Source organism: Polypterus senegalus, chromosome 1 (genome assembly GCF_016835505.1).
Source record: "Polypterus senegalus isolate Bchr_013 chromosome 1, ASM1683550v1, whole genome shotgun sequence".
NCBI classification, from domain to species: Eukaryota; Metazoa; Chordata; class Cladistia; order Polypteriformes; family Polypteridae; genus Polypterus; species Polypterus senegalus.
Genome location: NC_053154.1, coordinates 285,641,565 through 285,652,868, shown reverse-complemented (window position 1 = coordinate 285,652,868; position 11,304 = coordinate 285,641,565). Strand labels below are relative to the sequence as shown.

The 11,304-nt window shown below is 40.2% G+C and overlaps 1 protein-coding gene across 1 annotated transcript in view; it reads left to right on the top strand.

Annotated features, from left to right (window-relative positions):
* The first annotated feature begins 838 nt into the window (after window positions 1-838).
* Window positions 839-11,304, top strand: part of entpd1 (ectonucleoside triphosphate diphosphohydrolase 1) — a 145,678-nt gene continuing 135,212 nt past the window's right edge. The window contains exon 1 of the mRNA XM_039776139.1: window positions 839-939. Within this exon, the coding sequence (XP_039632073.1) occupies window positions 924-939 (16 nt within the window). The 5' untranslated portion in view covers window positions 839-923. The remainder of the gene's footprint in view (window positions 940-11,304) is intronic.

Sequence of the window (11,304 nt, the reverse complement as noted above, 5' to 3'; positions counted from 1 at the left end):
CTTCCCTCATAATGGCCAGAATAGCAAAGGTTCTACTAAGCAATCCAGTCAGGATGCCCATCCATCCATCCATATATTTCCTTTATCATGGCTTCCTGGCTGGGTAGTGAACCATCCAGCAGTTACCCCTGTCTTCTATGACCAAGAATGTGAATCTCCTTCAGCTCATTGATTGAGCATCTAATTAAAATTTGTAATATTTAAATTCAGTTTAATTCAGATAAATAGTGAATGGCAGATCAGGGGTGTGGAGGACCCCATGTGTGGTTCCTGATTGGTAGACCTTTCCAACAAGTTCTCTTCATTAGGCTGATTTGTAATCTGGGTTGAGGCTGAAGAGGCAAATAAAAAAAAATCGGCTTGCTGTGTGCTCCTGTAGCCTTTCTACATAACAATACTCCGCAGCAAAGCATTGAGTAGTGTAATGGAGCGGAGTACAGCATGACACAAGGCTCCACAGTCAAGTCCAGCATTTAGTGTCCCTGTGACAGAAAACCAAATAGTTCCTCTCTGTGGGAGGAAGAAAAGGGAAGGCACTTAAAGAGCCCAGTTTTAGAAGAAATTCAATAACAGAGAGTATCTTTCATATGTGTGCTTTTCCACTTATGCTATAAACGAGTGGCACATCCTTATTCTTCTGTAATTCAAATGTAAGCACTGGATGGAAGTGCTGACATTGAGCAGCTGCGTGGAATCAAGGTGATATTTTTTCAAAACGGCCTAAGGCTTGCAGCTTCTGTGACCTCACACTCCGGCGCTGAGAGTGCACAGACAGAGGTGGAGGGCCAGAGAAGCTCCTCCCAGCCTTTGTATAAAGGAGACCGAGCATGGTTAAGTCCTTCTGAGTAACAGCAAGATAGCCAGTTAGCAGGCAGAGGAGGTGGGGAGAGAGAGAGAGAGAAGGGATTTGCCTGTGAGAACTGATGGATACAAAGCGAGGTAGGAAAAAACAGCCTGTTGTCTTTCTCTTCAGCCCTTAATGCTTACAGAAACAAAGGAAGCCGGGGTGGGTTGTGCAGCTGTATTGATGTGGAGAATGAGCTCTGTTTTGTAAGAACCAATTCTTATCTTTAAGTAAGCTTTTCTTTTTGGTGTGTGTTTGTATCACAGTAACCATGATGATGTGTGTGTCTGTAAAGAAACGTTAAGAAAAAAACAAAGCACACAGCATTTCCAATATCTGATGTGTGTTTCTGCTGTGTGCTAAGCTGTGTGTGTGTATCTGTCTGACATGCCTACCCGACAATGCATCTCGGAGAGATCTGGCTTCAGTGCTGTAATAAATGTGCTGTGCTCATGCAAAGCAAACACAGGCACTTGAGAGTGCTTGCCATGTGGATTCTCATTTGAAACTTTCAGCTGCAGGTTTAGATCACAGAGGAAGCTGCACAGCTTTCTATTTCTGGTTGATGGCAATTTGAAACGGATCTTTTTACTGCCTCTTTCATGAGCCCCGGAGTCTTTTTCGTGTTAAGGTGAAGAATGTGCACTGCTATTGAGATAAATGAAAGTAGCGGCGGCGCATGCTGACTTCAGCCCATTGTGCCAAGTGACCTCTGCATTTTAGGCAGGCGGCGCTATCTGCTCCTCGCACTCTGCTGTAATGCACTGTGGAGCACGGGACAGCTACTGGCAGGTCATTTTCAGATTAAGAGACTCACCCTCAGATATGTGGCAGTACTCAAGGCAACGACTGTCTCCGTGACTTTTTGAAATTCACAGTCTAACTGGATGCAATTGCTAGGTAAGAAGGGGTAAGTGGAACTCCTTTTAGTCATGACAAAAGCAATATACTATAACGGTAACTGTCAGGAATGTAATATGAGCTCTGCTTACTTAGCACATGTAATGACTTCTTTTCATCATCATTAACAGTGTAGTTTTCATCAAAATACCCCATTCTCTACTTGCCACTGTCACAAACATACACTAAGAGATTGTAGTTTTTAAACAGACATATGTGAATGAACATCAGTTCATGCCAAATGAGTGAAGAGTGTTTAATAAAGTTATTAGCCCAGTCCTGAGCCATCACTGAGTTACACACTTCTTGTCCTCCTTCTTCTTCTTATTGTTGAAATGGACACCTGTCCGGAACTGGTTCACGCCATGTGTCCTGTGCTGCCGTGATAGGCCCCAGTCTCCTGCATACCTGATTTGGATTATGTGACTATGATATTATTATTATTATTATTATTATTATTGCAGTGAACTGGTGTCCCATCCAGGGCTGGTTCCAGTCTAATATCCAGTGCTATTAGGATGTGTTTACAGGCCCCAGTGACCCTGATTTGGAATCAGAAGATCTAATGTTGTTTAAAGTTATTATCACTTTGCCTTGCATTCAGTGCAGAGATGTGCTTCAGTCCTGTACATGCTTGATTTGAGCAGAGAGTTTAACAATGTCATTATTATTATTATTATTATTATTCAGTGTTTGTTACCTCTCGCATGATGTCTTTGCGGTTTTAGCTGGTAAATCCAGGCTAGAACAAGAAGCCAAAGTGATTTGCCCTAACACCTTTCTAAGGATGTGTGCAGTTCCCATAAGTGCGATCTTTTGCACTTCACTACCTGATGAATGGCCAGGGAGCATCTTCAAGTTTTCATCATGATCTTTCTTTAATGTAACTAATGCTCCAACTATAACTGGCACAGTTCTAGTTTTATAGTCCCACATCCTGCAAATTTCGATTTTCAAATCCTTGTATTTACTGATCTTCTCAGTTTCTTTTAATATGATGTTCAAGTCGTCTGGGACGGCTATATCGATCTTTAGGCAGGTTCACTCTTTCTTATTATGCAGCACAATATCAGGACGATTCGCTAGGATTGTTCTATCTGTTGTTATTGGAACAGCCCATATGATGGTGATATCGTTGATGTTCACAACCTTTTCTGCCTGGTGTTCATAATACTTGTCTGGCACTTTTTATTATTATTATTATTATTACTATGGTGAAGGACTGTGGTCCTGTCCCCAGTTGGTTCCACCTCATACCCAATGTATGACAGGTTCCTGGCCCCTACAAACCTGAGGTATGGCTTCAGTGCTGACCTTCACAGGAATTGGATTGCAGTATATGAGTTTGATCATCAAATGTTATGTTGCATTTTCAGTGTTCTTCTTCTTCTTCTTCTTCTTCTTCTTCTTCTTATTATTATTATTATTATTATTATTATTATTATTATTATTATTATTATTATTATTATTATTATTATTGCTGCAATTAACAGGCACCCTGTCAGCCTTCCACCAAAGGCTACAAGGATAGGATTTCCCCCCAGTGAGTTTCAAATGGAATTAGCAGGTTTGAGAAAATGATGATGAAGATTATGACTGGCAATTCAGTCAGAGTTAATTGGAGCCTTTCACCCAATTGAGCCCAAGATAGACTCTGGGCCCATGGGTTTAGTACGGTTATGTTACAATGATTATTAGTGGCACAGTGGTGCAGTGAGTAGTGCTTCTGTCTCAGGTCTCTAAGGTTCGATTCTACTGTCTGTCTGGGCATTTTCTGAGTGGCGTCTTTCTATGTCTATGTCTATGTAACATAAGGGCATGAGGGTCAAGCTGCTTGGCAGCTCTAGACTGGCCTTCAGTGGTTAACTTCTGCCTTTACACCTGATGTCCCCAGTGGTTGACACAAGGTCCCTATGACCTTAAAAAAGGCGTACTTAGGATGAATGATGATCGAATAAGTTATTATTATTATTATTATTATCGGCAATCCAGAGGCACAGTTATAACTAAACTGACTATGAACATTCAGTTAGGGAAAGCATTGAACCACCCATCCATTCATTTTCTGAATTCACTTATTTAAATCTGAGTTTGTGAGGAGCCAATATTATGTTCATTGTTATGAAGTGGATGGTGGCACAGTGGGTGTTAGTCCTCTTTTAGATATGTGGCTGAGTTATCTTTTGAGTGCTGTTCCTTGAAGCTGTGCACACCATGCTGCTTGGGCTGCTTCACAAAAACATCACTGTTCATGTTCTGAAGCCTTCTGGTGAGATTATTTCAAAGCAGCGGTCCAGTATGAGAGATTGTGGCTGTTTGTGATTATATGTGCCATTCAGGGCTGGTTCCTTACCTTATACTCAACGCTGTCAGTGTGGCCATTAGTGCCTTACAATCCTGTAATGGAATAACTGGGTTCAAAAAGAGATTTATGTGTCAAGGGTCCTACTAAAAGTTACAAGAGAAGGTGTACATAAGAACTCTTTTGACATACAGTAACTGGAACTTTACTTTAACCTGAACTCGTCATTCACCAGTTTGCTGAACAGAAACCGATTAATACCGAGCAAGTGTTCTCCAGCAGCAAGTAAACAAAAGGCTTAACCTATTTTCTTTTGTTTCTTTTGGCTGCAGACTAATGAAACTCTTTGCTGGCATTTCAAGTGAGCTCTGCAGTATTGCTGAGTTTCCACGTTGCCACACATTTGTTTCCAGGATACCACTAAATTTGTTGTAGAATCTGAAAAAAATGAGACTCTCTTTGCTACCCTGTTCTTCACTGATTAAATAACTAGAAGAGTGCTCCAGTAGATATAATAAATAAATAAATAAACGAGGAGCGACTAGTGATGGATAAATAAACAATGATCACATCAGAAACATCTGGGGAGAAAATAAAAGCTGGTGAAAGTTAACTTAACAATAAATTTTAAAAAATGCTTTAAATCGCAATGCTTCTGCTCAAGCTTTTATTTTTCTTCTATATGTGTCTGAATCCACAGAGGTCTTTATTTCTTTACAGGGCAACATGGTGGCACAGTGGGTCTAGCTTAATAAATCTAGGGTGCGAATATCATACCTGTCGTTGTGTGTGTGGAGTTTTTATGTTCTCCCTGTATCCCTGAGTATTTCAGTTTCCTTTTAAATTGCTTATTAGGTTGATTTTTCGTTTTAAACTGGCCATGTGAGAGTGTGCCCAGTGAGGAACTGGAGTCCTGCCTTGTGTATTATGCTGCCAGGATGTCTTCCAGTGAATTGGATTGAGCAGGCTTGAGAATGTTACGTAATTCCTTTGAGTCCATCCATCCATTTTTAGGGGTTGCAGCATCATGCATGAGGCATAAGTCTACCCTGGACATTGCTCATATTCATTTAAGTTTATCTTTTAAATCCAATCTTAACAGGATTGTATTGAAGGCCTGGCTTACGGGTTAACTTCTTCAGTTTAAAACATGAGAGGGTTTTAATGAATGTGTTATTTTTTAACTGACAGAAAAACAATAACCACAGAGAGGTAACCAATGATTAAAGTCACTATGTTTCTGAGTTTCTTTATGATGAAGGGAGTCGTTTCTGAGTTTCTATACTCTGAATGCTGATAACAGTGCTATGAAGACTTGTGTTGTTGATCTGTGAGGGGCGTGTTGCCTGAAATCCCTCCAGTTCTTCACTAGGTTCAGATCTAACGAAAGCCATATTAGCGAAGCAAAATCTCCCACATAATTCTTCCTCTGTTCTTTAATACTTCTTGACTTGGTACAGTGATAATTGTAGCCATGGAGTGATGCACTGTTTGGGTATATTCAGATATTTGTAAATGTAAACTTCTTAGTAACTATCATTCCATCAGTTGACACTGTCACCATCTGGATCATGCCGTCCACAGCAGCCGTCCTCACAATAACTGAGCAAATGAAGCTGTGACTGAGTGAACGTTTGTCCCCCACAATTGTCATGTTCCCATGTTCCTGCTGTATATTCATCTCCTGGTTAAATATCTTTATCTTCCAGCAGTTCTCTGGCAGGATTTTCAGGGAGGATAATAAGCAACTCCTTAAAGGGAAAGGTATCATCATGCCTTTCACTTAGACATGCATGTCCACCACCATACCTCTAATTATTATGTTTGTAACGTCCATATTGGAGGGTGGCACAGTGGTAGTGCAGATGCCTCTCAACAAGGAGACTGGGGGTCATGTCCTTGGTGTTGCTTGAGTGGTGTTTGCATGTTCTCACCATATCTGCCTTTGTTTCCTCTTGATGTTCTGGTTTCCCCCCACAGTCCAAAGATACACACTTTAGTTGAGTTGATAATGTTAAATTGGCCCTAGAGAGCGTGTGTGTGTGTGTGAATGGTTCACCTTGCGATAGACTGTTGTCCTCTCTAGGTGTTGTGCCACATACTTGCTGGGATTGGTTCCAGCTGCCCTGCGGTCTTGCCCTGGATAAGTGAGTTAAGAAAATGAATGGGTGGTGTTTCCTGGTAGCAAAAGTGGATGCCATGAATCGCATATGCTGATCTGCTATGCTGCTCCATTATTTTAACAATTGTCACCATCATTTATTTCTCATTATTTATATTCATTTCATTTATTTCTTATTGTACCACCAGATCTAATAATAGGAAGGATTCAGAGCTGACTGTGTTTCCTTGAATAAAAACCTTTTGGGTAGTGCCAGGTAATGAGCTACTCCTCTACTAGCCCTAAATTTCATTGCCATCACTCTTTTTTTAATTACCGAAAATGCCGTAAAGAAAAATAATGAAATACACAAATAAAAGAAAGATCAAATGAGATACCGTCATGTAAAGAAATGTAAGTAGCAAACAATATTATGATTTATTTTATAGAACTTGATTCATCTGACATTTCAGTAAGAGCTTATCAAGGATCAGCATTTTTATATAACATTTTCAAATCTGCTTAATGCTATTCAAAGAATGACATAACAAGTTAATAGGCATCATTCCATTAATGAACCAACATAATCCAATACAGGAACCAAACCTAGAAGGGGTGAAAGTCTACCCAGGGCACACTAACTTATACCAGGCCAGTTCAGTGAATGACTTTGGGATGTGGGAGGATAACTGGAGTACCCTAGGAGGACCACTAAACTTCACAGAAATGATGCCTGTGGTGGGATTTCGAGCCATTTTTTGATTGTGTTTTTGTTTTTGATTCAGTTCACACTGGTAAAGTCAATTATATTCTATGGCTCTCATTCGCATCACAGCAGAGGAGTGCAGCACACTTTTTATTGTCTATTTTCTATACCAAAACACACCATCATGCACATTACCGTGTTATCTTTAACACTGCATGGAGAGTTCCCCTCTAGCACTTAATCTGTAAATCATGAGGTGCTGTAACTGCCATGAGGTTGCACCACCAACTGCAATTCGCACACCAGAGTGTAGCACTATTAACTTTTAAATATGTCATTGCCCTAGTAAATGTATTAAATCAGTACAGTTTACACATATACTTCACTTGGATAATTGGCAATGTTAAATTGTTCTGCTGCCCTACTCTGCGCAGCACATTCATATTGTAGCTTTCTCTCTGCTCAACCTCATCTGATGCATTTTTGTTCCCATTGCTTCACTCCTATTCCTGTTATTTTTCAATCTTCATGTCAGCATCTACACCCACTACACCAAAACCGGCTCCCTGTTATTAACTACACTGACCGGATGATTTATTGATTTATTTCAATTTGCGTGACTTGAAGTGTTTTTGCCACACATTGTTTTTTCATATCAGCTAATCAAAAATAGATAAGCATGTCATTTACTAGAGTACTTTTATAAAGTTTAAATAAAATCATTGAATAAACTTTGCTTAATTTAAACATTATAAAAATTAAAAAATATATTTTATGGTGATGGTGGAGTTCCAGACCACATTTAGAGATCCCAGAGCACAGAAGACTCAAAATCAGAAGTAGAAGAGCTGAGCTCCATCACTGATTAAGTGCTGCTCCCATCCCTTGCAATTACCTGTTTCCAGTTTCATTATTCGGTAGGTTAGGCTGAGATAAGCACCATGAGGAATATACCAAGTATCACTTCTGTCTGTGATGCATCTTTAGGATTGTGATTACCAAGACTGTCATCATTACTGAAAATGAAAGCATTGAATTACCAGTATAGCCAAATGACAAAATGTCTACATGTGATAGGAAAGGACTGAGGTGATTTTTCTAAATAGAGAACTTTATTTAATCACTAAATGATAGGCAGATACATGCGAAATTAGGACATGAAACACTTTCTGGCAGAAAAGTAACATGTTTCTTTCTCTCTCAATGGCACAAAACCAGTAGTAGCATTGTTAAATCCAATTTTTTGTGAAATCAAACTTTAAGTTTCATTACAAATTTAATTTTGTTTGAATTGCATCACTACTCAACAACTTTATCCTGCAAATCTGTGAGATTAGGTTATTATTTTCTGAATTACTAATAGTGAGAAGCCAATGCACTTCGCAGCTTTGGGCACAAGAAGGCACCAGACAGGTTTATTATCAGAGGACACACTACTGAGCACATGCATACCCTGCTCACACCAAGCCAGTTCTGCTATGCCAGCTGTGGTAAGCAGCCCGGGCACAGACAGGCGGACACCAATGGTTGAACACCAAACACACGTTTATTGTACATACTATTTACAAAGTGACAGCACACAACCCACATTCACCCCAAAGTCCAGGCCTCTCAAACAATGCCTTTCTCTCTGGTCTGCCTCCACTCCTCTCCTCCCGACTCCAACGAATGGAGGGAGGTGGCCCCTTTTATAATCACCCAGACATGCTCCTGGTGCCTCCCAATAAGCGACTGCCGGCTGGTGTGGCGGAAGTGCAGGCTGTGCACCCGGAAGCACTCCGGGTGTCCCTGATCTTCTTCACCCCAGCACTCCGGGTGTGGTGGAAGTGCTGAGGGCCAGAGCTCCTCAGGCATTCGAGTGCCCCCTATAGAGTTGAGCTTCTAAGCTCTGTTCCAATGGTGCCCAAAGCCACTAGAGCGGCCACCCCGTGGTCTTGAGGAGTCGTAATCCTTCCTCCGGTCCTTCTGGGTATCCCCACTGGGTACCACCCCTAGCCTCTTGCCACACAGCTTAAATTAACCAGTAGTTAGAAAGGAAATCAATGAAACACATACAGGGGTCATGATCAGAGCAAGGATTCAACGGAGACAATTCAAACATTTAAATAACGCTCCTCCAGTTCTGTATAGTAACAAAGTAGAAGTACTTTTTTTTACTGTACTTGAGTTTGTATTTAAATTTTTTTTCTTTGAGCATAAAGTTTTCCATCTACTTCCACTTTTATTTCACAGCATTTGCAAATGTAAATGATTACTTTCACTCCGATATATTTTACTAGACTAATTTGTTACTGCAATATTTAACCAGAAAACAAATGGGCCTATGCAAATACACACATATCTATCTATCTATCTATCTATCTATCTATCTATCTATCTATCTATCTATCTATCTATCTATCTATCTATCTATCTATCTATCTATCTATGCTTTGCTCCAGAAATTCTCTTAAATACAGGATTCCCCACTTTAGGATCAACCAATTCAGGAAAAAAAAATTTGTCTATAAAGGAATCATCCAATCAGTCATTTGAAATATACCAAGTTGCAGTCTGCAGATTGGTGATGCACAGCCTCAGTTGCTGGTGCCCTCATACACTGTCCTCACTACAGTCTGCTAAATGGAGTAGGGTCGGAGATGTACTCAACACTATGCGATGTGTACATTTGAGGACGCTGCTGCTGCGACACAAGCAGTGCATTGGCTATACTTGTATGTGTACTTTCTGTAAATCTGAAGGATTCCACCAGGTGGCACTGCGAGAAATCATCACGATTACAAAACAACGTCCGGTTTCACTGTGTTGTGAGTTGAGGGAAGAAAGATGTTAAAGATAAAAATTCTTGGTCTTCTGATGCTATTGTGAAGGTGCAGAAAAAAAGACAGCAACATTGACAAAGAAGATGGTATGTGAGACCTTTAAATGCATCACGTCATTACGATGGGGAATATGCAACGCTTGTATTGCCTATGTGAGAAATGGATGAAGAACAGCAACATGAATACTTTCGCATGTCAGCATTTAAGTTTGATGATTTGATTCACCTCTTTAAACCATTCATCAAATATCAAAGCATGCAGATTGATCGTGTTGACACTAAACAACAATGCTTCTTTCACATATCAAAACTTGAATTCACACGCCACCTAAATTTTTTGCTGGTAGTGCAACTCACAACAGGCGTCATGTTAATTTCTGACAATGTACTCAGAGGATGCATCAAAAGAATGCTGGGAACCTGTGACAGCCATGATGCATGCGCGTAAGCGTTCTGAGCGTGAAGTGTAACCCTGATCACTCCTGCTGTCATATGTGATGCTCACACGTCAGGTTCTTACATTATTCTGGGTATCACAGCCCCAAAACAGATCATGATTTTGAAATGGTTGGATATGGAAAAGCAAAAGACCATTCCATTGAATGTGAAACTAAAAGAAATAAACTCTAGGAAAAATGCTTTATTAAAAAGTATTTAATGAAGGGCAGTACCTTGTTAGGGTTTGTCTTGATGATTTTATGAAAGTTTTCATGTAATTCAGTGTTATTTGAATAAAAATAGGGGCAAATATTTGAGGCCAGCAAATGATTCAAAATGTTTTCTATATAATCTAATCGTCGCCAAAGGGGAAGTCTCTGCTAATTGCATGACTACATTTGAGTGAGATTTTTCAGCTGACTTAGTGTCCTTCTCTCTCTTTCAGAAGATGTTGCAGTAAGTTAATGTTTCTTTGTAAAGCACAAGAAATACACATGGGGCAAATGAACTGTTCTATTTCAGATACGTTTGCACCACACCCTGCTTTCACACCCTTGCCTGTTTACATAACACACTATTGTCCTTTATACTTTAAACATTTTACAAATATAGCTGCCTGCCTATGGACAGGTTATGACGCTGCCCCTCTTCTACTTCTCATTAGCTGTCTAGTGGGTCCTAAAATGAGCTAAAAAATCTCTAAACATATCTACATTTTTACATTAAATTAAAACAAAAGAGAAAGATGGACAAATTAACACAATAAAACACAGTAATAATAGTCCTTGTTCAAATTTGTGGGCCTTCTTCTCAATGAGCCTCCCTCCCAACTTTAGGCCTAGCGTATACTACAGAAACCACCTACTTATACAGTTTATTAAAATATCAAGGCCAGCCCAATATAGTTCTGTGATCACGGGGCCACAATCAATTTGCTGTTTCTTAGGTCGTCTAAACTTTAATCTACTATCCTCTTTAATAAAACCCCTGTGTGTGTCCAGGTATCTGTGTGTGTGTGTCTTCTGGTAAAGTGCGCATGTGCGGGGCACGGTGTGATGCGCACGGTACCGTGGACACACACACACTGGAAGCTGGGCACACAGTGAATGGCATAGCCGCGCATGATGAGCAAATAAAGGACAGCATTGCTGGGGAGAGTGCTGATTGGGTAGTTGCAGCCGCGCACATAAAA